General features: G+C 43.8%; 1 protein-coding gene across 7 annotated transcripts in view; it reads left to right on the top strand.

Moving 5' to 3' along the window:
• The window catches only part of KDM4C (lysine demethylase 4C), a 325,582-nt gene that overhangs the window by 13,355 nt on the left and 285,077 nt on the right, over positions 1 to 27,150 (top strand). For all 7 annotated transcript variants that reach the window (XR_009246612.1, XM_058672446.1, XM_058672439.1 and 4 more), the window contains exons 2-4: positions 16,276 to 16,436; positions 21,527 to 21,702; positions 25,841 to 25,955. Coding sequence is in view for 6 of the 7 variants with exons in the window: in XM_058672446.1 (XP_058528429.1) it covers positions 16,293 to 16,436; positions 21,527 to 21,702; positions 25,841 to 25,955 (435 nt within the window). In the remaining variant the exon portion in view is untranslated. The remainder of the gene's footprint in view (positions 1 to 16,275; positions 16,437 to 21,526; positions 21,703 to 25,840; positions 25,956 to 27,150) is intronic.

Raw genomic sequence — 27,150 nt, 5'->3', positions numbered from 1 at the left:
CCTAGTTGCTCATAGCTTGATGACTTAGGAAGTGATAATATCATTTGTTATACCTATCTCTGGCCTGAAGTGAAGGGATACGGAAGATTTTTGGGTGAGTTAGGGAGGAGGCAGGCGGTGATATTTTTGTAAAAAAAAATTATTTGCGTATCAGAGTGAGAGTGAGTGAGCAAGGATGAGAGCGCACATGCTCCTGGAAGCTGTTAGATTGCACTAATGCCTGCAGTGACCAGGACTGGCTCGACCACGAGCTGGAATGCCGTCTAGATCTCCCATTTGGTTTGCAGGGGCCCAGTTATTTCGGCTATTACCTGTTGCCTCCCAGGGTCTGCCTTAGTGGAAAACTGAAATTTGAGTCAGAGTCAGAAATTAAACCCAGGAACTCTGATACAGGATGCAGCTGCCTGTGTGTGTGTGTGTGTGTGTGTGTGTTTTAACGATTTGTTAATTTTTGTTGGAAAGAGATTTACGGAAAGAAGAGACAAAGATCCTCCATCTGCTGGTTCATTCCTCAAATGGCTACTATGGACGGCACTGAGCCAATCTGAAGCCACAAGCCAGGAGCCTCCTGCAGGTCTCCCACTTGGTTGCAGGATCCCAAGGCTTTGGGCCAGCCTCTGCTACTTTCCCAGATCACATGCAGGGGGCTGGGTGGCAAGTGGAGCAACCAAGACAAGAAATGGCATCCATATGTGATGCTGGCTTCTGGAGTTGCTGAATTAGCTGCTCGAGCCATCATGCCGGGCCCAGAGTACAGGTATCTTAACTACCGGGTTAAATACCCACGCTGATTTTTCTTTAGATTTGGAAAATGTCCGCCTGGGTGGTAGGCTTATAAACAAAATGGTAGGAAATATACAGTGATAGGGCCTGGTGCAGTAGCCTATTGGCTAAAGTCCTCATCTTGCATGCGCCAGGATCCCATATGGACGCCGGTTCTAATCCTGGCGGCCCCACTTCCCATCTAGCTCCCTGCTTGTAGCCTTCGAAAGCAATCCAAGATCGCACAAAGCCTTGGGACCCTGCACCCATGTGGGAGACCTGGAGGAGGCTCCAGTCTGGTCTCCTGGCTTTGGATAGGCTCAATTCAGGCTGTTGTAGCTGCTTCGGGAGTAAACCAGCTGACGGAAGATCTTCCTCTCTGTCTCTCTCCTCTATGTATATGCCCAATTTCCCTCCTGTGGTGCTAACATCCCATGTATCTTTTATGATCCAGGCCCCTGCTAATGTGCCTGGGAAGGCAGTGGGAATGACTTTCGTGTTGGTCTGTTGCTGGGCATATAGGAGACCGGACAGAGTTTCGGGCTCCTGGGTTTGGCCTGGCCCAGCTCTGGCTATTGCTTTCCTAAGTGTATTATCAGGGAGCTGGGTGAGAAATGGAGAAGCCAGGACTTGAACCCGCACCCATTTGGAATGCTGTCATGGTTAACCATCACAATGCCAGCCTCAGTTTTCTGTTATTCAAATCCCACTTAGGGCTCATCTCAAAATGCCTCTTCTGTAAGTCTTCTACATTATCCATCTGTGATCATTCCCAAGAATTATTTTAACATTTATGTTTGTCCCTTTAATCTACACTGAAGTTTATATTACCTTTGTTTGCCAATTCTGCTTGCGTTCCTCATCTTTCAAGGCAAAGAGGAAGGACTGTTGTGGATCTAACCTTTTTGTTTTGTCAGTTTCCCTCTGACCTTAGAGGATTTCTTTTTACTTTTATCTCTTGCACCCAGAGCAGAATAGAAGCTGACTTCAAGCATCCAAGTCTTCTCTCTGCCTTCTTGCCCTGTTAGTTCTCCTTAACAAAATCTGAGTAATACCGAGTTTATCGTTTTCAAAGCTGTGTGGTCTTTAGTGAGTTTGATCTCTTGATGTTCATACTAAGTGCTTAGATGTTAATAGCCTCAGTTGTTAGTAATGAAACATTCTGGCTTCTGCTTCAGCCCCACACTTAAAGGGGTCATGTCTTAATATGACATTGTGGCCAACTTCGCTTGGTCTTTTCCAATGTACCTGTAGCTCTTTGGATAGTCAAAGGTTCTGTTTACATTCCTGAATTAATTTTCTTGTTTTTATCATTTTTTCTCTTTTTTTTTTGTCTCTGAGTGAGCTTAGTAATATTATTTAGCAGATTCTTTGATACATTTTTTTAAAAAAAGATTGATTTATTTTTGTTGGAAAGGCAGATTAACAGAGAGAAGAAGAGACAGAGAGGATGATCTTCCGTCCACTGACTCACTCCCTAAGTGGCCATAAGGCCGGAGCTGAGCCAACCTGAAGCCAGGAGATTCTCCTGGGTCTCCCACGCGGGTACAGGGTCCCAGGGCTTTGGACCATCCTTGACTGCTTTCCCAGGCCACAAGCAGGGACCTGGAAGGGAAGTGGAGCATCTGGGATACAAACCAGCGCTCACGCGGGATCCCGGTGCATGCAAGGCGAGGACTTTAGTCACTGGGCTCCTGTTTTGGGCCAATACATTTAAAAAAATGTATATATTTTCTAAGATTTATTTGTTTTTATTGGAAGGAAGCTCAGATTTCTGTAGAGAAGGAGAGAGAGAGATTTTAACCACCAATTCATGCCCCAAATGACCGCAGTATCTTGAGCTGAGCTGATCTGAAGCCAAGATCTTCTTTGGGTCTCCCACGTGGGTACAGGGTCCCAAGGCTTTTGGCCATCCTCTACTGCTTTCCCAGGCCACAAACAGGGGTCTGAATGGGGAGTGAAGCAGCAGGGACATGAACTGGTATCCATTTTTGTGTCCTGATGCTTGTAAAGTGAAGATTTAGCTTATTCAGTCATTGCTCCTGGCCCTGATAAGCCTTTTTGTTTAGCTATAGGAACAGAAATGACACCTGGATGAATGAATTGTTTAGGAAGGATAGTTAGAAAGACCTGAGAACCTGTATGCATTGGAGGATAATAATGGGATTAATTATCTTGAATGTCAAGCTGAAGAATTTGACGTTAAAGTGATTTGCAGTTGCTGGCTATTTACTTATTTAATGGGGCTGTGGTTGGCCAAGTGCAGGCCAGCCAATCTGCACGTTCTTTGGCTCTTGAATGCGTCAGTGGATACAGTCGCTTAGCCCAACCTGATGTTTACCCTTACCCAGCTGACATGCAGGCCAACGGTTGTTGTAGCCCTGCCCAACCTGCTCCACTCCCAGTCCCAGTTCTCAAGCTCACCAGTGGGAGCAATGCTCCTTGCTGCCCCACTACTGAACATTCCCCAGGCCCAAGCCATCCTGTCTTGCATGTGCTGGTGGGAGCTGTGGCCCAGTCTGGCATGGCCTCCCTCACCTTGACACTTGCTGCTGGGTGTTGTAGCCTGACTCGGCCCGGCCTGCCTCCATACCCCCAGTTTCGGCTCATGCTGGTGGCTGCTACAACTTAGCCCAGCCTGGACTTCCCCCAGTCCTGGCCCTAATGTGAACTGCCTGGTGTTGCAGCCCAGCTGGGACTCTTCTTCACCCTGTGCTGGTTCTCACATCTGCCAGTGGTTGCTGTGAACTGGTCAAGCCTGGCTTGCCCGTAGACCTGACCCACACATATGCCAATGGGTACTGTAATAACCTGGCGTGGTCTGGGCTGCTCATCTGCAGGGACTGCATCCTGACAGGGAAGTTCCCCAAGCTGCTGTATCAAGTCACTTCCCAGTGGCAGATCTTATGCACACTGGTGAATGCTTGGCCCAGCCTGACTTGGCCCACTTCCTGTCCTGACAGGAACAGCAGGCTTTTCCGACTGGCCCATCCATTCCAGCTCTTACTATTGGTTGCTACAACTCAGTCCTGCCTGGTCCGTACCCAGACACAGCTCTCATGTGGTTTAGCAGGTGCTAATACCTAGCCCAGTCCGTCCTGCAACCACACTGGCTCTCACAAGCGCCAGCAGGTACTGGGGTCTGTCCCAGTGTGGCACACCCCAGAACCAGTCCATACATGCTGAGGGACTGCAGTCATGTCCAGCCTAGTTCGCTGCTCCCATTCTGTCTCTTGCACTTACCAATGGGAACCACAACTTAGCCAGGGAATCCTCTTAGCCCCCTGAGCATGGCTGCTCCCATTCATAGATCTTGCACATGCCAGCATTTGCTCTGACTCAGCCTGGCATAACCCATTCCCCATCTTGACCTTTGCCATTAGATGTTGTAACCAGACCTGGCCCAGCCTGCACCCAGTCTCAGCTCCTGCTGGTGGATGCTGCAGCCTAGCCCTGCCCAGTCTGCCCCCATCTCTGGCTTTCATGCCAATTGGTAGGTGCAATAGCTTGGCCCAGCATGGCCACACTCTACTCTGGCTCCTGCACATGCCAGTGAGCTAAGGTTGGCCCTGCCCTACCCGAATTCCCCCTGCAAACCTTCTCCCAGAAGCAGGCCTCACACTTGCTGACAAGTGGAGCAGCCTTGCCTGGCCTGACCAACACCCAGGCTTGAATCACACTCACCAACGGAGCTATGACCCACCAGGAGACTCCTCCAAATTTGGACACCAGGCCTGCTGCCAGACCCAGATCTCATGTGTGTCAGCAGGTTCTAGGTCCTTACCTGGCATAGTCTGCCCCCTCTGTCTCAGCGTTTGAACTGAAGGATGTTTTGGTCTGCCCCACCTCACAGCCTATTCTTGGGTGCAGCTGCTGCTGCTGCAGTCTGGATCAGCCCAGCCTGTTCCCAGCCCCAGTACCCATGAGTGTTGAAGGGTTCCATGGTCATGCCCAGCTCAACCTGTCACTGCCCGAGCTTTAGAGCAAAGCAGTGGATATTTCATAGGGGTGAGCCAACATATCTCCAGAAAATGTGCCCCATAGTTGGTTCGCTTGCATTCTGGTTAGTTTCATGGTTCAGCCTAACTTTACCCATCTCCTGTTCTGACCTCACTGTCAGTTACTGTGATCTAGCCCTGCTAGGTAGGCACCCAGCCCTAGCTTTGGTGTGCACTGATGGGTGGTGGTGGCTACTAACTAGCCTAGATCAGGTCTCCCAAGTGGGCAGGTGCATCGATCTTACCCAGAAAGGTGCTTGACTTCCTCCCTTCAACCCTGCTCAGTCTCATCCCGCTTGTTTACCTGCAGGTACAGTGACCTTGTCAGTGGAAATCCGCCAGAAGTTATTTGTCACCTGCAATATTCTCCTTAAACTGTCCTTCCTCCCATAGATCGCCTTTTCCCCTTCCCTGACCAATCTACTGTCCCTGTGCTCAGGGACAGTCCAGTCTTCCCAAGCCCATGTTGCTCGTGGGGTGCCATGCTGACAACACATGCTGGCCTGTGCCCCGATCCCTTCACCCACCCAGTATCCAAGCACGTTCACAGTTCCCGAAGCCCAATCCGCTATCACACCCACCAGCATGCTAACCTGTGGCTCTCCCATCCCCCACCATCTCATCCTGTATCAAGCACAAGTGGAAATCCCCATGCTCTCTCCACCTGCCCAGGCAGGAGACCATAGGTCTCCACATTTCCCTGCTGGCATCCTCCCCTAGGCCCCCTGTAAGCCTACAGCTCCAGGCCTCCAGGAGCCCACTCATGCAGGTGAAAGCCAGGCGCTGTCACCAGCAGAAGCCAGATGCTGTCACTGGTGTAACAGGCCTTCCCCCCTTTTTTTAGTTTAATTTTTAGGTTGTATAAGTTGTTTATGTGATTCCACAGTTCCAGGTGTGTGTAGAGCTACGGTGTGTACACACACACACACACACATTCAGAACCTTTGCTTTTTCTGTATTGTTCTATTGATAATTTTTAAAAATTGATCTTGGTCTTCTTTCCTGTATGAAAAGTAGGATATGGAAGTCCAGGTCAAGATCTAGGCAAATCCAGGAAAAAATGTTTCATGCTAGGTAGAGCCAAGAGTATGTGTGCATGCCTGCTTGTCCTGGGATGTCATTCTCATTCTGAAGAAATGACATTCTACAGGGTGATTCTCAGCAGGCTAATCTTCCACCTTCCAGTGCTTGCATCCCAAATGGGTGCTTGCTGGAGTCCTGGCTGCTCCACTTCCTATCCAGCTCTCTGCTTACTGCCTGGGAAAGCAGCAGATGATGGCTGAAGTCCTTGGGACCCTGTGGCCACATGGGAGATCTGGAAGAAGCTTCTGGCTGCTGGTTCCTGGTTTCGAATCAGCTCAGCTCTGGCAACTGTGGCCATTTGGGAAGTGAACCAGCAGATGGAAGATCTTTCCCCTCCTTTTATCTTTCTCTGTAAACTTGCCTTTCAACTAAAAGTAAATCAATGTATTTTAAAAGAAGAAATGGGAAATGACATTGTAAATGCTACATAATTGTTAAGCATGTCAGATCCTTAGTGAATAAGAGAAGGGAAAGCCTTCCGCAGTTTGCCTAGAAAGGTGACTTTAGTTTGTTCCCATCTGTCAAGGTGTCAAAGGGATGTGGTTTGAGATTGTGAGTTGGCTGATGTAGATGGATGGAGAGATTTTGTTGACTTTATTCACTTGTCCTTAGGAACCTTCCCACTGGGACCCAGCCTAGTATATCTCAGCTTAAGTAAAAGAAACTTCTGTGCAGATTCACTTGTTGCTTTGACTCTTCTGTCTCAGAATGAGCTCTCTGAATTCCTCTTTTTCCTTCCTACCCTTGGTTTGTGCAGGCCAGCAGAGCACGATGGAGTGGCATGCTGAATGGGACCAAGAATATAGAAGCAAAGCCAGGCAAAAGCGATCCATAGGCCATGAGCTTGGCTGTGCTGTGTTGCTTTCTTACTTAGGTTCAGGTTTGTGGCATCCTGGGATGGTAGACTAGGACAGCCTTTAAGACCCCACTGTGATTCAGTACCTGGAGCTGTGTACTCATGTCTAGTGTAGAGTTTTTGGGAGTGATCTGTCACTCCCTTTGAACTTTCATGTGGAGAAATATTTGACAAAGATCAGGTTAGATGGAGGGTCAGGTTGTTATGAACTTCACTGTTGATAAAGCTGAGACGGTTTGGAGACCTTGTTCCTTTTTGTTGCCTCTGTAGTTTACTAGGGCTGCTGCAGCAAATTGCTTATGAGGTTGGATGACTTAAAACCAGAGAAAGGTTTTCTCTCACAGTTCTGGAGGCTAAAAGGCCAGAATCAAGGAGTCAGCAGGCCGGTGAAGGTACCTTTCCCTTAGCTTCTCGTACTTTGCAGCAACCCTTGGCATTTCATGGCTTGTAGCTGCATTGCTCCAGCCTCTGCCTCCAGCTCCATGGAGTTCTCTTCCCTCCATGTCTATTTCTTCTGGAAGGGACACCTAGCTATTGAATTACAGCCACTCTAGCTAACTTAACTTGATTACATCTGCAAAGACCCTCTTTCCAAATAAGATCACATTCACAAAGTATTGAGGATGAGGTTTCAGCTTATCTTTTTGAGGGATGCTGATCAACCTATGACGGTTAACCAAAGCAGCAGTAAGGCAGAAACTTGCTTGGCAGACCATGCAAGCAACCTCGGTGAGCTGCACCATTGGGACTGGAGGGTCAGACTCAACTGTCACCATTGAATAGCTTTGTATGCTTAGTTTCTTTTTATAATATTTATGGTATGAGATGATATGAAATTCATAATATCGTTGTAGGAAAAGAGGGCTGAGTGAGAGCTGGAGTCCTGTTAGGGGACGAGCACAGTGTTCCAACACTAGCATAGAGGCTTGGTGAGCCTTGGTTCTTTTCTTGTTCTAACCTAAAGCACCATCTGCTGTCCTGGGGAGTGCTGCATCTCCAGGGGCTGTGCTTTACGGTCAGGCTGTGCTTTTCTTCAGAGGCAGTCAGCAGTGCAGATCAGTTCTTTGGCCAGCTCTGTTGGAGAAACTACACTTAATCTTAGCCAAAAGGCCGAGAAGAGAAGTGATTCTGTTCAAGAAACTCCCATCAAGAAAGCAATCGCAGAATTTGCTTCAAATTGGGAAGCCTAAGCTAGCAGTACAGTTGTACACATGGAAAAAATTATTTGATAGTATTTTGCATTTGTCAGGGAAGCCTCAGCTTTGGTGTCTCATGAAGAAATAAAGGTATAACATCATTAGAATAGAACAAATCTTGTTCCTTAATGATAAGGTAAAAATATTCAGAAATGAAGGTTGAGGGAATTAGGGGAGTTATGCAGGACTTTTCTTAAGTGGAAAAGATTTTTAGCTTGTTAAAAAAATTCTCAGGCTATGTAATAAAAATAGCATTTTTTGTTATCAAGACCATTGAAGGCCAGCTGTATCTCTGTAACACAGTGAAGTCCCCACCAGAGTTTCTGCTGCCATTTACTTTAGGGATTCACTCTCTAAAGAGGTGCAGTGTAGCCTTTAAAAATGAGTATTGCATCACTCTGAGAATCACAGTGGTGGCTCCTGGAAATTGTAACAACAGTCATTGTTCTATACAACAAATTACTGCAAGACCATTACAACAGTTTGTTTTGTTTTAGAAAAAAAAAATAGTTAAGAAACAAAGGAACTGGGAGTATAATTGGAGTAGCATGATTGTGTTTTATGAGGATAAATGTGAATTAGGAACAGAATTTTTTGGTAAGATTTATTTTTATTGATTTGAAAGACAGCTACAGAGACAGGGAGATAGGCAGACAGCTTCTGATTGGCAGCAGGTGGCTGGAGTTACAGGTGTTGGCTTAACCTGATAGACCACAGTGCTGGCCCTGAGGAACAGAAAATTTATGAACTAACTGTTAAGGGTAAGTAATACAAATAATTCAAAAAAGGAAAAAAAAGTGGTTATAAGTTTCCATAGATGATCAAGATCGCTGAAAGGTCATGAAATGAAACTGAACATTAATCCTTTTTTCCCCTGCATATTGGCAAAAATCTAGGTGGTATGGTTAAAGTTAAATTTTAGGTACTTTAACCTTTTGAATTTAACGATAATATTAATTTTGTGGATTGAAAAAGACCTAAAACCCAAGCACCTAATTAAAACCCATAGCACCTGAGTTTTAATATCCACCGGGTTTGTAGGTGGAGTGCTTTTGTGTAGTCAAAGGAGTGGTGATGCTAGGAAGGGGTGAAGTTTATTTCCTAGATTGGTTAGCAAACTAGGTCAACTCTAATTACTGTTGATTGTCTTTATGTCTTAATAGTCTTTGTGCCCCAGTTCTTGTGGGGCCCATTGTTTGATTGTTTAGTTGGGAAATGCTGATACCTGTTTCATTTACTTTTGTCAGGGTTTTTTTTTTTTTTAGTTAGTGTTACATAGAATGTGTGTGAGAGTGCTGGTTCACCCCTCAAATAGTTGTAGTGGCCATAGCTGGCTCAGTCTGAGGTCAGGAGTCTTCCACATGGGTGCAGGGGTCCAGTACTGGGGCCATCTGCTGCTGCTTTCCTAGGTGCATTAGCAGGGAGCTGGATCAGAAATGGAGATGCTGGGACTCAAACCCTTTCCCACATTGGATTTGGATTTCCTATATTGTATTTGGTACTTCAGGTGGTTCTTCAGGTGGCTATGCCATAGCAGCTGCCCCTTGTCAAGATACTTTGCTCAGAGTATCTGCTGGCTGACCACTTGTCACTGCTTGCTTTAGGTCCAGCTGTGGCTTTTTGATCTTCCTGGCTTAGTGTAAATTGCCTCTTTGCTCATCTCCCCGCTTCTGTCCTTGACATTTTTTGTATGCGGCAGCCAAACTGAGACAAAGCATCATACCACTTAACACTTTGCTTCAAACTCCGTTTGAAATTCTCTGGAAGAATTACTTCAGAGAGTATTGTCATTTCCTTGAACGGAAATGGATGTCTGAGTATCAAGAACTAAACAGATGAGATTTCTCCTCCCTTTTGGGTACATGTTTCTCACCCTTCTCCTTTTTGGATACTGAGTTCCATCTACACTTAGATCATTTCTATTCCTTTTTTGAGGGGGGATAAAGAAAATTTAATTTCATGCTTTAAATTCGTATTTTGTAAGCAAGGTACTATTCAAGCATTTGACATGGAAAATCTTGATTGCTGTGCTTATGAAGGTGGGGTGGAAAGTAAAAGTGTAATTATCATTTAGAAAAATATCTGTAGTGTAACTGGCCTGATTTGGGATTTACCTTTCATGTAGGTAAAAGGTTAATCAAGCTATTATGTGAGAGATGCTATACTGCTGTGTATGTCATCCACTGGATGATTTATGCAACACAGCCCCACTGCAATAGGCGTGCATTTATCTCAGATCCTAAGAAATGGTGAAAGCCAAAATAAAGCTTCACTAAGAATGGAGGGGGCCTAGAATAGCTCATTTTAGGGCTTGAGTGGGGGGAACAGCTTTAAAGCTTTTAGTTGTGTTACAAAATTCATTACATACTCAGGTTTTCTTTGATACATAGTCTACATCCAAATCATTACACACTGCACTTAAGACTTGAGTACAGGGACAAATGTTAAAAACATTTCAGACCTTTAAAATTAGGCCACAGCATTAAAAAAGTCCAAGGTCTTACATTCAGCAATTTCATACTAAAATACTCTCTAGGCTAGAGGCCAAGAACTACATATGCTCCAAGATCACACATATTTACAGGGCTGTCTTCCTAGCTACTTACAACTTTCACATTGTACAGTTCCTACTGAGCAAACTTGTGGGAATGTGACGAGGCCAGATCACTGTCCCAACAGCTTGTGCAGTGCTGTTAATACAAAATTATATCAGAAAAGTAGAGCAACCATCAAGTGTTGTACAGAAGATGGCTTGGGTGAATTTGTTGGCAGCCAGCCATCCAACTGCAGCTAAGGCCATAGGGTATACCCAGCCAGGGCCTTTGGTGCCCTTTCCACACACAGTGCTGCAGAATTCATTCACTCAAGGAAATTCACATTTTTAGCAGTGCATTAGGTTTCTAAAAACTGACATTTGGCTAGCCTTAATCCTTGTTTTTGGGGACTTCAAACAAAATTGAATAATCAATTTTCCCCACAAAAAATTAGCCCTCCCCCAAATCTAAACTCAAATGGAAATTCAAACTTGATTGGTTTCACTTCAGTCACTCAGTTGAGACCACAGATCACTATCAAGTGTAATGACTGAAGTTGCACCGATTCTACCATTACAGTGCACACAGCAAATGAGATGCCCGACCACATTATTGCACTTACACAAAGTTGCCTAGTTAAATTTGACCAATCTAAACTAATATTAGCACTTGGTATATTCCATACCTGTACTTTAAGTAAGGTTTTGAGTTGAAATGTTATCATTTCTTTATCTGAAAGATTAAAGGAATTAGGAACCCAGTGGCTTGGGCAGAACACTGGGTGAGGGTGGCTGTGGGGAGCGGGGTGCTGAAGCTGCTCCGTGATTGAGAGGGGCCATTGCAAGATGGCGGCTGGCCCAGGGCCAGGAGGTGGAGTTGGTCTCACCAGCAGGTAAACAGGAAGTCACAGGGATAGGCTAATGCCCTCGCTGTGATTACTGGCCTATCACGTAGCACCAAGTGGACTCACGGGGAGAAGTGATTGGTGGAGAATGATATAAAAGTAGCCGGTAAAAGCAAGACCGATGACAATGAGGAGAAAGACTGGGATGACGACAGATGGACAGTCGGACTCGGACGAAGATTACCACGAAGAGCAAGAGGAGAGGGAAAACGGAGAAAGGACGAGCGAGAAGAAGGACAGGCGGGAAGAAGGGTGGCGGAGAGAGGGCTGGAGAAGCAGGGAGCTAAAGCTAAGGCCAATGGGGGCAGGGGCAGTGGAGAGAAGGGTTTAAACGCAGCCGCTTTTGGCAGTGAAGTGTCCGGTTGCGGTTCCTGCTTTTCCCAAACCCTCAGAGTATGCCTTGTCATTTTAGTTGTCCTTGCGGGATGGCGATAGGCGGCTCACTGAATCTGGCACCAGCATTGTTCTGATTAGCTTGTGGCTTAAAAAGCAAGCCAGAACTTGCCAAGTTAGAGCTCCAGTTCTGATTACTGGAAAGTTCTTGTTCTTCGCTCTGTTTGGCACAGCCGGCCACGCTTCGCAGTTACAGCCGTGGCCTCGTTCCCTTTTCTTGTGAACGGTTTTCATCTGGGAGTTGTGATCCTTGGTCTTCTGTCGGTGGAGTTGTTGCTGGTTCTTACTAACATTCCTGGGCTGAGGGGCTGGAACGTCACACCTCTCGCCACCACCCATCTTCCGCTTGTCACCTCTCAGTCTGCTGCTCCGACTGCAGGTTGCCCACCACCTGTCGTCTTCCTTGCCGCCAAGCCCAGGACACCAGGTGCTGCTTTCTGGCCGAGCCTCTCCTTTGTCTCAAGACAGAAGTTCTCATGGGCCTATCTGCCGAGGTCAGCCTAGGCGCTGAGGCCAACATCGGAGTCTCCTCGGCACACAAGCTTGGGAGAAGTCCTAGCGACTTCGAGCTCGGGTCTGCGGCAGCCATTACCTCCCCACATCAAGTCCCTTTTCCCTTCCCAGGGAGAGATGAGGCAAGGGTCAAACCAACCCCACAAACACCAAGCCGCTGGCCAATGATCATCCTGGTGCCTGCAGCTCACGTCCACCTCCGGCCTTCTCTACCAACAAAATCCATTTCTGTTCCTTTTAAGAATCATTTTTTTGTTTGAAAGGTAGAGCCATAGGGAGGGAGAGAGGGATGGAATGCAGTAGTGAGGGTTGTAGGGAGAGTGTGTGTGTCGGAGTTAGGTCAGACTGAAGCCAGGATCCAGGAACTCCTTCCAGATCTGCCACACGTGGCAGGGAAACAGGAACTGGGGACGTCATTCATTATTTTCCCAGATAGATGAACAGGAGGTTGGAATGGAAGCAGAGTAGCTGAGACTTGGGTGGAAAGCAGCAGCTTAGCTTGCCCTGCTGTCTCGCAGCCCTGCTGCTTTGCTGCTCCTTGGAGAGCCAGAGCTGCTGCACCAGCCTGAAATGAGCTTCTTCCAGATTTCTGTGTAATTAATTCCTCCTTCGGGTCTCTGTTTTTCTGACTTTTATTTGGCTTCCTCCATAGTCACCTTCCGCACCTTACTATGGCTCTCCTCATAGCCCTTCCTACTCAGTATTAGGACTTTCTTTCTTTCCTAGTGAATGCCTGCCCAGCACCTAGGCATTCAGTAACTTTCCTGAATGGTTATCTGGATTTCCAGTTTGTTCTTTAGTGGCTTCTTTCTCTACCCCGAGGGATATTCTGGGCACTCATTGGCTGGAGGAAATGAAGCTGCTCTGGTGTAACCAATGTGTTGGGAGAGGTTACCTGTGGACTTCCATCTGTGCTCACTACTCAGACTTTGAAATTTTTGCTATTTTTTTTCTAAGACTTATTTTTATTGGAAAGTCAGATTTACAGAGAGAAAGATCTTCCGCCCATCGATTCACTCCCCAAGCAGCCTCAACAGCTGGAGCTGCACTGATCCGAAGCCCAGAGCGTCTTCCAGGTCTTCCATGCAGGTGCAGGGTCCCAAGGCTTTGTGCTATCCTCGACTGCTTTCCCAGACCACAAGCAGGGAGCTGGATGGGAAGCAGGGCATCTGGGACACGAACTGACACCCATCTGGGATCCAGGCATATCCAAGGCAAGACTTTAGCCACTAGGCTACTGCGCTGGGCCTAAGTTTTGATATTCTTTACGAGTCAAGCAAATGAATGTTAAAGGTTAGAATGACAGCAAGGAGGAGAGAGAGAAACAGAGACAGACAACTTCCATCTGCTGGTTCACTCCCCAGTGGCTGTACTTGAATCCAGAAACTTACCACATCTGTGTTTCCCACATGGGTGGCAGGGGCCCAAGCACTTGGGCTGTTGTATGCTGCTTTCCTAGGTGTATTAGCAAGGAGCTGGATCAGAAGCAGGGCTCCTGGGACTTGAACTGGCACTCTGATGTGGGATATCAGTGACCCAGGCAGTGTCTAGGACTGCTATACTGCAGTGCTCACCGCTCTAAGTAACTTTTCTGTGTTTGGGACCAATACTTTTTCTAATTTGGTGTGTTTTATGTGAATGTTTTAACATTGGGAGCTTTTCTTTTGTTCAGCTGGCAATTAACTTTTGTAGTGGATACCGGTGAGATAGGCTGGGGCTGGAATTTATGGCAGAACCTAGAGATTGTGAACCTGTCTTTCCCTTGAGAAGCTGATCGGCGTGTAGTTGGAAGTGTCAGCTCTTAGGATGGCAGTGTGCTGTAATGAGGAACGCGGAGGAAGGTGTGAACCTGGGATGGTCACCAGGTGCCTGCCGGAGGGTGAGAATCTGAGGGTGGGCAGGAGCTGTCAAGATGAGGGCAGCGGGCCAAGGAAAGGGCTGCTTTCTTTATGAGGACATCAAGACACCAGTGAGTACAGCTGCCCTCTGTAACTGCAGCGTCTGCATCCGTGCGTTCATAACCACGGATGGAAAATTTTGGGGGACAAAAACCCTGCAAAATTGCTATACTGCATTTTATAGGCTTTATTTTTTTTCTGTTATTGTTCCCCAAACAATATAGTTAGTGTGTATTTACCTAACGTCTGCATTGTGTTGGGTATTCTAAGTAACTTGAGAGATGATTTGAAAAGTATGGAAAGGAGAGGCATAGGTTATGTGTAAATACTTTGGCATTTTTATTTGAGGGATTTTAAGAGGCTTGAGTTCACGAGTCCTGGAAGCGATCCTTTAGGGATACCAAGAGCAGCCTGACAGCGCAGCAGATGGTGGATGAGGCCATGGCAGTTGTGGCAGTGCCAGAAGTGGCTGATTCTAAAGGAGTATGTTTACAGACTGAGAATTTATCTGGCTGACTGTTTGCTCCTTTGGTTTATAAATTCATAAAACACTGCAGGCTTTGATTTTTGTTTTGTTTCATTTTTACGTTCCTCATAGCTCCTCTCATGTACATCGGGAGCTAGATGGTCATTTAAGCTTTTGTTTTTGTTTATGTGTTTTTGTGTTAAGATGCTTGATTTTACTTGAAAGGCAGAATCACAGAGAAGGATAGACAGAGAAGATCTTATATCTGCTGGTTCATTGCTGAAATGGCTGAAGAGGCTGGAGCTGGGCTGGTGGGAAACCAGGAGCCAGGAACTTTGGGCCTCACATATGAGTGCAGGACCCAAACACTTGGGCCGTCCTGGGCTTTCCCAGGCCATTAGCAGGGAGCTGGCTGGGAAGTGGAGCAGCTGGGCCTGTGCTGCAGGTGGTGGTGTTACCCAGAAAGACAAAGCACTGGCCAATAAACTTTCTCTAAATGAGTGATCATCATATCCCTGTCTAGCCTTAGATTTGTTTTGCTTTGTTTGTTTTTGCCCTTGATCTGTTTTAACCTCTTGTTATCCCGTCACATGTTTTCCCCTCTTACTCCTTTAGGTCTTAGTTTTTCTTTGTGTCCTAGAATTTAAATTTTTTTTTTGGAAAAACATAGAAAGGAAAACTGTTCCAAGAGGATTTCTGTTTGAGCTGTTAGTCGTCAGGTTCTGTTACTCAATCTGGAAGTACCTTGGTTGGGAGTCCTTGCTGAGGCAGTCATCCCAGCACTTCCCACTCATCTTTGTCTTCCCTCTGTGTTCAGTGAATGGTGCAGGACTCTTCCTGTTCACTGGCAGCACACTTAGGTCTGTGTTTTCAAAGCAAAACATGCCGTTTGCTTTTCTACTTTGTTTTCCTTTAATCTTTACTTTTTTAGCTCCAGATGCATTAAATTCCTCTCCATTCTGACAGTATTTCCAAATATTTCCCATTCTGAAATGCTGTCTTCTAACTCCTCAACCTTTTTAAAAGTCTCACCTCTGCCTTTTTCTGGGAAAATGAGTTCCGATGAACCCAGATGGTATTATTGGGTCTTTCAGGTGTATGTTTTTGCATTGACGACTATTCAGCCTGTAGATGTGAACTTGTATGGAGAGGACAAATCTCCCTTTCTGTGTCTTGAGTATGTTAGCCTGCGACCTGGAGGCTCTGCTGGATGGTTTGTAAGTTGTGGAAGGAAAGCATATTATGACCAGCTGAGAGCACACCTGAGTACACTATGTCTGAAGGATGTTGAACATCCTCTTCTTCACCTAGAGTAGACCTCTGTGCAGGTGTTGTGTATGAGAGAGAATTGCTTTTTGGAGCTGCTACACTAAAGCAACATCTGTTGTGAACTTGTAAAATTCCATTTGCTTGGATTCTTAGGCGTCCGATAGTAAAGGTCTATGATTTTGTGCCAGGGATAGAAGCTTCACAGGCAGAGGGTTAGAGAGGCTATTAGTATTTTAGGCTCCTAGGAGAGATGAAGAGGTGTCTCTAAAAATTGTGGAAGGTGACGGTAAGTAACCCAAAAAGGAGTTCCCGAAGGGAGTCTCATAAGCTGTTTGTGAGAAATAACTGCTGACCTTGAGCACCCAGTAATTCAGTGCCGATGATCATATTGTCTTCTCTGCAGAGACTGCCCCAGCCATCATGGAGGTGGCTGAGGAAGAGAGTCCTCTGAACCCCAGCTGTAAGATAATGGTCTTCCGACCCTCCATGGCAGAGTTCCGGGAGTTCAACAAATACCTCGCGTACATGGAGTCCAAAGGAGCCCATCGAGCAGGTCTTGCCAAGGTGATTATCCCTTACATGAAGAAACAATTGCTTGGCTTTTAAATTACACATTTAGGCTTCACGACGTGGGACATGGTTTCTTTCAAAGGAAGATAGTTGGTATCTTTGTTCTTGTTAATCCATGTGGAGCAATTCATTTCTTAAAGATAATGATCTTATTTTTCTTCTATGACTTAGTTGTGTTCTAAAGCTTTGTTCTCTGTTTCTTTCTCACTCTCTTTTCCCTCTATTTTCCTTCCTTCGTTCCTTTGTTCCTTGCTTCCTTCCTGAGACAAAAATAAAGATGACTGGTTCATGGAAACCAAATGGATCCATATGTGGGATAGTGCAGTTTCCATGTTTTCCATACAGTACAGTGGTTTGCCTGAATCTGAACCACTACCTCAAGTCTTCTTTTCTCCCTTCTTGCAATTTTCGCTTCTCCTGTTTTTTATTTTCTTTTAAAAATATATACATTTGCCAATATATAATTTACATATCATATCCTCTTTTAAAGTATATAACTAACAATTTCTGGTTTATTCACACTGTTGTAAGCATCAATACTCTATTGAATTCCCTCACTCAGTAGAAACTGCTTCCTCATTTATTAGAAACTCCTTATCCCATTTTTTACTATGCACCCCATCCCTAGGCAACCACAAGTCCAATTTTCTCTGTAGATTTGTCTATTTTCTTTTTAGTTATTGGCTGATGGAGAATAGTGATGTCTACCGCATGCTAGAAACCAGGCCAGGTGCTAGGGTGTGTGGGCAAGTGGTGGTAGTGGGGATAGGACAGACCAAGTTCCTGACTTTTCATGAACTTACTTCTAGTGCTGGCATCTTAGGATGAGGAGATCATTGCATTTAAGGTGTGGGGACAGAAAAAAGCAAACCCAAGAGCATGGAGGCTAACTTTGGAAGTTAGGGGAGGAATCGAAAGGTAATTAGAGCAGTTGGGACATAGCACGGGGAGGAGAGTTGTAAATGAGGCAAGGATAGGGCTCAGATGTTTTCAGGCTTGTGTGGCCATGAGAAGGCCTTGCAGGTCTTATTCCAAGTGATATTGCAGTGATAGCCATAAATTGGGAAAAGAAGATATGGTGGTGGTATGCAGGGAACGGGATGGGAAGTGGAACAGCGGGATATGAACCAGCCCTTATATAGGATGCCAGTACCACAGGGAGGGGGATGAGCCTGTTGAGCCATGGTGCTAGCCCCTATCTATTCTTGTTTTCCTAGGTTCCAGATAATATTGTTAGAAAGTGGTGATGTGAATTATGAAACCTAGGTATTACTAAGAATGTTCAGGGTCTTAGGGAGGTCAGTAACACCCATATTGTGTATTTAGACTCACAGATTCTCAGTTGGTGCTTTGAAAGAGAGATTGTATGATTCATGCTTTGAACATAATTTGAGATGGCTTGTATGCTCCTTTTATAATAGAAATCTGTTTTGTCTTAAAACTTTTCCTTGGAAGAATATATTTTATTGCACTTAAGTTTATAATATGTGTTTATATAAACTTTTTCTGCATTATCACAGAAATCCTGAGTCTTGGGGAGCAATCTGCTCAACAGTGCCTGTTTGAAGGGCCATCTTTGGAATGTCAATTTGTTCTGTGAAGGTTAAGTTGCGTGGAAAGCAGTTGTTAGGAGAGAACTTACAGAACTGTAGGGATAGGTTTTCAGATCCCATTTGCCCCTGATGCTGCCTGCACCCCAATTCTTTACTGTTTCTGGTCTTGTCCCTTTGAATCTGTCATATGTTTTGTATCATGTTAGGGGTCAAATCCTTCATAGAAAAGGTTTAAGATGTGAAGGGATTAAGCATAATGAAAGTTAATTAGGGGAGTGTGAAAAAAATGTGGCAGAGGGAGATGAAGAGAAAACAAAAGGAAACACTTATAATGCATTTGTCTGTTGAGATGTTCTTTGTGTAAGAAGTTAATGGCATGTATATATCTGGATACTTTAGCAGCTTAGACGTCCACATTCCATATTGGGGAACCTGGATTCTATACCTGCCTCTGATACCTGACTGCAGCTTCTTATTAATGCAGACCCTGGAAGTCGGCAGGTGATGATGACTCAAGTAGGGGCATCCTGCCCCCAGAGTGGGAGACCTGCTGAATGCCTATCTTCTGGCTTTGGCCCCGGCCTAGTCCTGGACGTTGTAGGCATTTGGGTAGTGAATCAGCTGATGATACCTCTTTCTTTCTCTACCATAAAAAAGAAGCTAAGAGTTGCTGTTTTAAAATTAGCTTTGTTTGTTTGTTTCTGTGTTTGACAGGTAGGGTGACAGAGAGGGTGTGAGAGATCAAGAATGAGAGATGAGAGAGAGAGAGAAAGAGCTTCCATCTATTGGTTGACTCCTTACACAGTTACGTTAATGGGCTGGGCCATGCTGAAGCCAGCAACATTGAGTTCCATCTGGGTAACTTGAGTGAGTGGCCTTGGTCTAAATACTTCGCTGTTTTCCAGACACACTAGCAGGAAACTGGATTAGAAGTGGGGCAGTTGGGACTTGAAATTTCACTTGGATATGGCATGCTGGTGTGGCAAGCAAGTTCTTATTCTGCTCTCCTGCCATGCCAGTCCCAAGGTGTTTATTTTTGTTTGTTTGTTTATTTATTTATTTAGCTAAGGATTTATTATTATTTCTACTTCAAAGGTAGAGTTACAGAGAGAAAAATGGCAGGGGGTGAGGGGAGAGAGAGAAGAGGAGAGGAGAGGAGAGAGAATACTTTCCATTCTCTGGTTCACTCTTCAAATTGCTGCAATGGTCAGGGCCAAGCATTTGGACCGTCTTGCACTGCTTTCCAAGGCCTTTAACAGGGAGCTGAATCAGAAGTTGGGAATCGAATCAGTGCCCAGATAGCAGCTTTACATAACTGTGCTACAGCACCTGCCCCGACAAGGAATGCACTAAGATTTTTGGAATTTTACCATTTTCAGATCATTTTGGAAAAAGAAAAATTATTCTTTATTTTAGGAGAGAGTGTTATTTTAGAACTATTGTTACACACACGTTTTATAATGAATCTGCTAGGGTCAGGCTTTATTTGGATGTGCTGGGTAAGAGTGCTGGGGATGGATGTCTCTCCCTTTCTCTAAGCTATGAATGCAACCCTTTGTCCTATTCTTTCTTTGTTTCTTGAAGTGGTAAAACATGCTGTGTTCCTCTGAGATTGGTAGAATGTCTTGTGGTAGGGTTTTAGAATAGCGTGTTTAGTAACTGTAGAGGATAAGGCAGAAGTGACCTTCTCAAGGGAGCTGCAGGCCCATGGAGTAGTACACTTGTGCTGCTGGCAGGATTATGCAATAACGTTAATTAGAATTACAATGACAAACCACACCTGAGTCCAGCAGCGCGTAAAACTGACAAAGTAACATTCATGTCTTCAATCCTATACTTATATCTTAATATGTGTTTGAGAAAAAATGAACTGTTTTTTGTCCAATCATTTTTAGCATCTTTTACTTTGAGTCATGGGAAGAATTTTACTTATTTCCCCTCTTGTTCTGGAAGCGATAATAATAGCAAATTCACAAAAGTGTACCAGATCAGATAATCTTGTAAAGAATAAGACTGCATTCATACAGCCTGTAGGGTAGGCATATCCCTTGAGAGCAGGGTATTAAGTGTGTGTTTTCAATAATATATACTGTTGATGTTTGTATTCTGATCTTTAAAGAACATACTTGGAAGAAATAAAATGTGTAGTATTTCTATGTTGCTGCTAAGTTGATAGTAAAATACACAACTTCAGTGCTTTACAAAAAGAATTTAAAGTAAACCACTCTGTCACTGAATTGTATATAAATTGGCAAAGTTACTCATCTCTGGCCAGTCTCCATTTGGTGAAGTTTGACAGCAATCATATTCAAATCTTACAAAGTTATTGAGTGAAATATAAGAGACAAAACTCAGAGAATATATACTGTATGGTTACATTTTTATGTATTTCAGAAACAAGAGGTTCATTCACAAGTATAAAATTGAAAGTGCAGTAAGGAAATAGTTACATATGACTTGAATAAGATGGGGGTGTCTTTGGGGAAGGATACCTGTGCTGTTCTAGAGATGTGGTCCTTCCAGCCCTTAGGTAACAGATATCCTTGTGTGTGCTTTGCACGCATTTACAGAGCTATATATTTGTGACTTTTGTTTTCTGTGTGTGTCCTGTGTTTTTCAACAAAGGTTTTAAAAATAAAGGTTTTAAATAATTAAAATAGCTTCTAATGACAAAAGCATTTAAACTAAACCCTGACCTGTTTCTTGACATTTAAATTGTATGAATATAGATTTTTGTCTTAATGTTATAGATGTTTTCATTGCTAGTGGTTAAATGTTTAGCTACTATGGGAAAGCAGTGGTGTATTGAACCGTCTCTTCCTGCTATTTGATGACTGATACTGCACCTCTGTTCCCAGTCATGTTTCTTTAATGGTGTCATTGGTAAGTTCAAATAGGTCATTACAAGAGAAGTTATACCAACAGAATAGATAGAAGCTGTAAATGAAGGTCTCTCCCACCTAAGCTACTTGTTAAACATTTACTAGCATAGCATTGTGCTATTTGCTATATTACATGAAAGATTTTTATGGGAAATAATATCAACTAAGTTTTCTTATTTTTCTCATATAAACAGCCTAGAGTTTGATGTTTACATAAGTTTTGATAAAGATGAACTTTTTTTGAGAAACAATGATTTATGTAAACATAATTTTATCTTCTGTTCAGAGGTTAACAGAATGGCTTAGTGTCAATTCTGATGTCATATTGTTCCAATTTGAATTTGCAGCTGAAATAGTCTTTCGCTATTAGAACTTCAGCTTTTTCAGTGTGTCATTAAATTCTATCTTCAAAATTGAATTAATATTAATTAAAAACTAAGTTAATTCAAGAATTGATAGGGTGAGACTCAATAAATTTTGCTGTTAAAAGTTATTCTCTTTTTATGAATATACATGATTTTTTTTTGTTTCCTAGTTTTTTAGAGGAGATGCGTAGAAAATGTCTGTTGTAGTCTGTTGGGATATAATTATGCACTAACTAGTTGGAATATTTTCAGAATAATTTTTTATTTTGTTATGTTACTTTTAGGTGATTCCTCCTAAGGAATGGAAACCAAGAAAGTGCTATGATGACATTGATAATTTGCTTATTCCAGCACCGATTCAGCAGATGGTAACTGGGCAGTCAGGATTGTTCACTCAATACAACATCCAGAAAAAAGCCATGACTGTGAAGGAGTTCAGGCAGTTGGCCAACAGTGGCAAGTAAGTAGATTACTCTTTGCTTTCTTTTTATTATTACTGACTTGAAAGACATAGAGAAAGGGAGAAACACACAGGCACACAGAGAGAGAGAGAGAGAGAAAGAGAGAGAAAGAGAAAGAGACACCTTCTAATCCCCGTGGTGGGCTGAAGCCTGGAGCCAGGAGCTTGGAGTCAACCACATTGTACAAATGCCCATTCGCTTGAACTGTCTTGCACTACTTTCTGAGATACTTCGATAGGGAGCTGGATTGCAAGTGGAGCAGCCAGGGTTTTTGAACTGGTGCCCATATGGAATGCTGGCATAGCAGGTATGGCGGCTTTACCCAATATGTCACAGAGCCAGACCCTTAATGTTCTTTTAAGAGCACAGTGTTATTAAAACAATTGTTCAGGCAATTTTACCTTTTTTTTTTTTAAAAAGATTTATTTATTTTCTTTGAAAAGACAGATACACAGAAAGGAGGAGAGACAGAGAGGAAGATCTTCTGATGATTCACTCCCCAAGTGGCTGCAACAACTAGAACTGGGCTGATCAGAAGCCAGGAGCCAGGAGCCTCTTCTGGATCTCTCACACAGTTGCAGGGTCCCAAGGCTTTGGGCCGTCCTCAACTGCTTTCCCAGGCCACAAGCAGGGAGCTGGATGTGAAGTGGGGCTGCTGGGATCAGAACCAGTGCCCATATGAGATTGCAGCACATCCTAGGTGATGACTTTAGCCACTATGCTATTGTGTTGGGCACAATTTTACCTATTTCTAAGTATAAACTGTTATGTTATCATCTACTAGTTAGATGGTTGAGTAGAATCTCAGTTTTGATAACTTTGATATTCTACGGGATAGTTTGCTAAAAGCAGTTTGATTACATTTACTATCAAAATTAGCTTTGGTAATCAGCATAGCTACCACAGGGGCAGTGCAAAGTGCTCTGTGGTTTCCTGGGAGTTGATTAGGCATTGATGTTTGTTACTAAAGGAAGGAGTTTTGTTTTGTAGATGCTATTGAAGGATACTGAGAAATAATTTTAGCACTTGTAAAAATGCATGAATATTTTAAAATTTAGGCATTGAGGCAGTAAATTTTGACATGGAAGTTTTAGAGACAATAATTTAATGATTCCGTTTCCCTCCTTAAAGGTTTGTCTATTTTTATTGGAAAGGCAGATTTGCACAAAGGAGAGACAGAAATATCTTCTATTTGCTGGCTCGGTCCCCAAATGACTGCAAGTGCCAGAACTGAGGCAATCCAAAGCCAAGAACCAGGATCTTCTTAGGGGTCTCCCATGTTGGTACAGTGTTGCAGGGCTTAGGCCAACCTACACTGCTTTTCCAGACCATAAGCGGGGGGCTGGATGGGAAATGGAGCAGCCAGGGCATGAACTGGTGCCCCTATGGGATCCCAGTGCGTAGAAGGGGAGGATGAGTCAGTTGAGCCATCAGCCGGACCCTTTTGTTATCAGTTTTGAACAATTTGGTGGATTGGTACAACAGTTGCAATTCATCCTCCATTAGGGATGGTCTTTCTGGCAGGATTCGTTAACATCATGTGCCAACCAGTTGAAATGGTTACCTATTTTCAAGGTCAGAATTAGTGTTCATTTAATTTTTAAAGATTTGAATTATTTGGGGCCCGTTGTGGTAGCTTAGTGGCAAAAGTCTTCTCCTTGTATGTGCTGGAATTCCATATGGGTGCTGGTTCATATCCAGGTAGCCCCACTTCCCATCCAGCTCCCTGCTTGTGGCCTGGGAAAGCAGTCGAGGAAGACCCAAAGCTTTGGGACCCTGCCACCTGTGTGGGAGACCCAGAAGAAGCTCCAGGCTCCTGGCTTTGGATTGGCTCAGCTCTGGCTGTTGTGGCTGCTTGGGGGAGTGACTCTGTGGATGGAAGATCTTCCTCTGTTTCTCCGAGTCCTCTGTGCATATCTAACTTTCCAATTAAAAAATAAATAAATCTTAAAAATATTTATTACTTGAAAGGCAGAGAGCGAGCGAGCGAGAGATATGGTAAGGAGAAAAAGAATTTTCCACGTGCTTCCTCACTTGTCTCGTGGCTGCAATGGTCAGAGCTGGGCTAGTCCAGAGCCAGGGTGCAGGAGGTTCTTAAGGGTCTCCCATGAGCTGCGTGGGGAGTGGAACAGCTAGGACGTGACTTGACCCACTATGCCCCAGCTCTGGCTCTCATCAGTTTACTTCAAATATTCAACTATTTTGTAGTTTATCCTTAATGGACAATGTAAAATCAGAGTTACAGGTTTTGAAAGATTGATCCCATTATGATATTCAGTGCCATTTTCATGGTGTAAGGTAGTTTATTGCTGTCAAAGTCCATTGTTTCTTTAGAAGATCTGAGAAAAGGTAATGTGTGCTGCTTTCTCTAAGTAGGGATTTACACCTGTCAGTATCACGTGACTTCAGCCTTTAGCTGGTGCTGGCATTCCTGGTGTTACTGGAGCTTACTAATGGAAGTGGTAAATGAGGTCAAGCTATGGTTCTTTCTTGGTCATCCTTTCCGTTTTTATCTGCTCTGTGAGGTTGCAGTGTCCTGGGTAGACCGTGAGATTGTGTTTAATTTTCAATATGGAATTGTCATATGAAGTTGTTTAATGTTCTTGCTTATTACAAAGATAACCCATTTGGATGCCTTGAATAACTGATACAGGTATTGATTGTATAATCTGAAATGTTTAATGTACTTTTCAGGATTACTACGACTGCAGTTTACATTTAAAATTTTTTTGATTGTTTTCTCAATTGCTTTCATCATTTATGAGAAAATGGTGGCATAAAACATGTGAATTGGTCAAAAATGTAAAAAATAAAGAGATATGGATGCTTTTCTGTAATTTCTACATCAATAAAAGCTGTTAGTAGTGTAGAATACATCCTTACTGACCAATTAGCATACAGTTATGAATTTTTTACTCAAAAAGCATTGTAGTGTGCATATTACTTTGTATCCTGTTTAACATTTTAAAGAAAAAAGTCACTAGCTTTTAAATATTAGCTTGTGTTAATATCATGGATCATATATCTTATACGAGTCAGTGATGTTAATTGTATTTTAAGGACCAGGGCGCACATTTGTAAAGTCTCCTGGATAGTGTTGAAATACTATACTCTTGAAAAGTTGTGTTCCTACTCAAATGTGTAAGAGATCTCACTTAAATATGCTTTAAAGCTACTTGTTTACTTTCATTTATTTGAATAGTAAGGAAAGAAAGAGGGAAGGGGAAGGAAAAAAGATGTGAGAAAGAAAGAAAGCGAGACATTGGCTTCTTCCCACATGCTTGAGGCAGGTAGGAGTTGACCAGGCTGAACCCAGAGTCCGGAATTCATTCGCTGGCTTCCTTGTGTGTGACGTAAACCTAAGTACCTGCGCCCTCACCTCCCGCGCCTCTCCCCTGATGTTCATTAGCAGGAAGCTGGATCAAAAGCAGAGGCAGGACTGCCCCCAAGGCCCTCTGCAAGGGATGTTGTCATTCCTTGTTGCAGAGGTCTCCTTACCTCCTTATTATTGTAATAAAGATGTGAGAATGTAGGAATGAGAAAGTATCTTATGTGAAATTATTTTCTATTTGAGAAGTAGAATGAGAGAGAGGATCCTCTAGTTCACTTCTCACATACCTCTGATGTCAGGCTGAACAGGGACTAAAGCCAGAGATAGGAGTTCAGTTCAGATCTTCTTTGTGTATGGTGGAAACTGATGTGTTTGGCGTAACTGTCACCTCCCAAGGTTTGCATTACTAGGAAGCTGTAGTCAGGAGCTAGAGCTGGATGTCACAACTCGGGTACTCCAATGTAAAATGTGGGTAGCCTAACTACTTGCTAAGTGAGCAAGTAGAAGGAAGATCAGTGCTTCTCTTGCTCAGCCTTTTCCCCTCCAACTCTGTCTTTCAAATAAATAACTAAAATGCATCTTAAAGAATAACTATGAAATACATAGTTAATTTAGGAACTTTATGTGTATGCAGGTATTTATGATAAATGCATTTGAAACCATCACTTATTAGATTATATGATAGAGGTATCCTTAATGTTTTCATTTAGATCGGATTTTGTTTAGAAAGAAATTCAAATCAAACTGGTGTGAAAGGTCTTAGAATTGTTTTACTAATTTGTCCTTCTAAAATTTATCTTTTACAGATATTGTACTCCAAGATACTTGGATTATGAAGATTTGGAGCGCAAATATTGGAAGAATTTGACTTTCGTGGCACCTATCTATGGTGCAGATATTAATGGGAGCATATATGATGAGGTAATGCACTTTGTGAAGAATCATTTGTTATGGACCTGGCATGATGGCTGAGTGGCTAAATCCTCATCTTGTAAGTGCCGGGATACCGTATGGGCACCGGTTCATGTCCCGGCTGCTCCACTTCCCACCCAGCTTTCTGTTTATGGTCTGGGAAAGCAGTAGAGGATGGCCCAAAGGCTTGGGACCCTGCACCCACATGGGAAACCTGGAAGAAGCTCTTGGTTTTTGGCTTTGGGTCAGCTCAGCCCTGGCCATTGTGGCCACTTGGGGAGTGAACCAGTGGAAGGAGGATCTCTGCTTCTCTTCCTCTCCATAAATCTGATCTACCTTTCCAATAAAAATAAATAGATTTAAACCAAAAAAGGAAAAATTTGTTATTAATATATTTAGACAGTTGAGAATCAGTCGTCTGTTGTGCTTTCGTGGTCAGTATTTCTTCAGAGGACAAGAAGCAGTGTGAAGACTCACAAGCATGATTTCTAGTGTTAGTGTTTTCCAACCAAGGCCCCTGCTAACTGAACCAACACCCAAGATTCTTCAATGGCAATGAAATATGTTATCTGGTTACACTTTCTATTCCATTGAGTTTTTTTACAAAGATTTTATTTATATTATTTGAAAGGCAGATTTTACAGAAAGGAAAGACAGAAAATTCCTTTTTTTTAATCTTAAAGGTTTATTTTATTATTTTTTTTATTGGAAATTCACATATACAGAAAGGAGAGACAGGAAGGTCTTCCGTCCATTGATTCAGTCCCCAAGCGACTGCAACAGCCAGAGCTGCCACGATCCAAAGCCAGGAGCGAGGAGCCTCTTCTGGGTCTCCCACATGGACACAGGGTTCCAAGGCTTTGGGCCGTCCTTGACTTCCTTCCTAGGCCACAAGCAGGGAGTTAGATGGAAAGTGGGGAAGCTGTGACATGAACTCTCACCCATATGATATCCCAGCGTGTGGAAGGCGAGAACTTTAGCCTTTTGACTACCGTGCTGGCCCTGAGAGAGAATTCTCTCTGTTGCTTCACTCCTAAATGCCCACAAGGGTCAGAGCTGAGTCCATCTGAAGTCAGGATCCAGGAGCTTTTCCAGGTCTGCCATGTTTGGGGCTCCAAAGGCAGTCCACTGCTGCTTTCCTCGGCCATCAGTAGGGAGCCCAGTCCAAGTGTAGCAGCCGGGACTTCAGCTGGCATCTATATGG

This window comes from Ochotona princeps, chromosome 14 (genome assembly GCF_030435755.1).
Source record: "Ochotona princeps isolate mOchPri1 chromosome 14, mOchPri1.hap1, whole genome shotgun sequence".
In the NCBI taxonomy this organism is placed as follows: Eukaryota; Metazoa; Chordata; class Mammalia; order Lagomorpha; family Ochotonidae; genus Ochotona; species Ochotona princeps.
The sequence above is the reverse complement of the archived record's forward strand: the minus strand, read 5'-3'. Positions and strand labels throughout refer to the sequence as shown.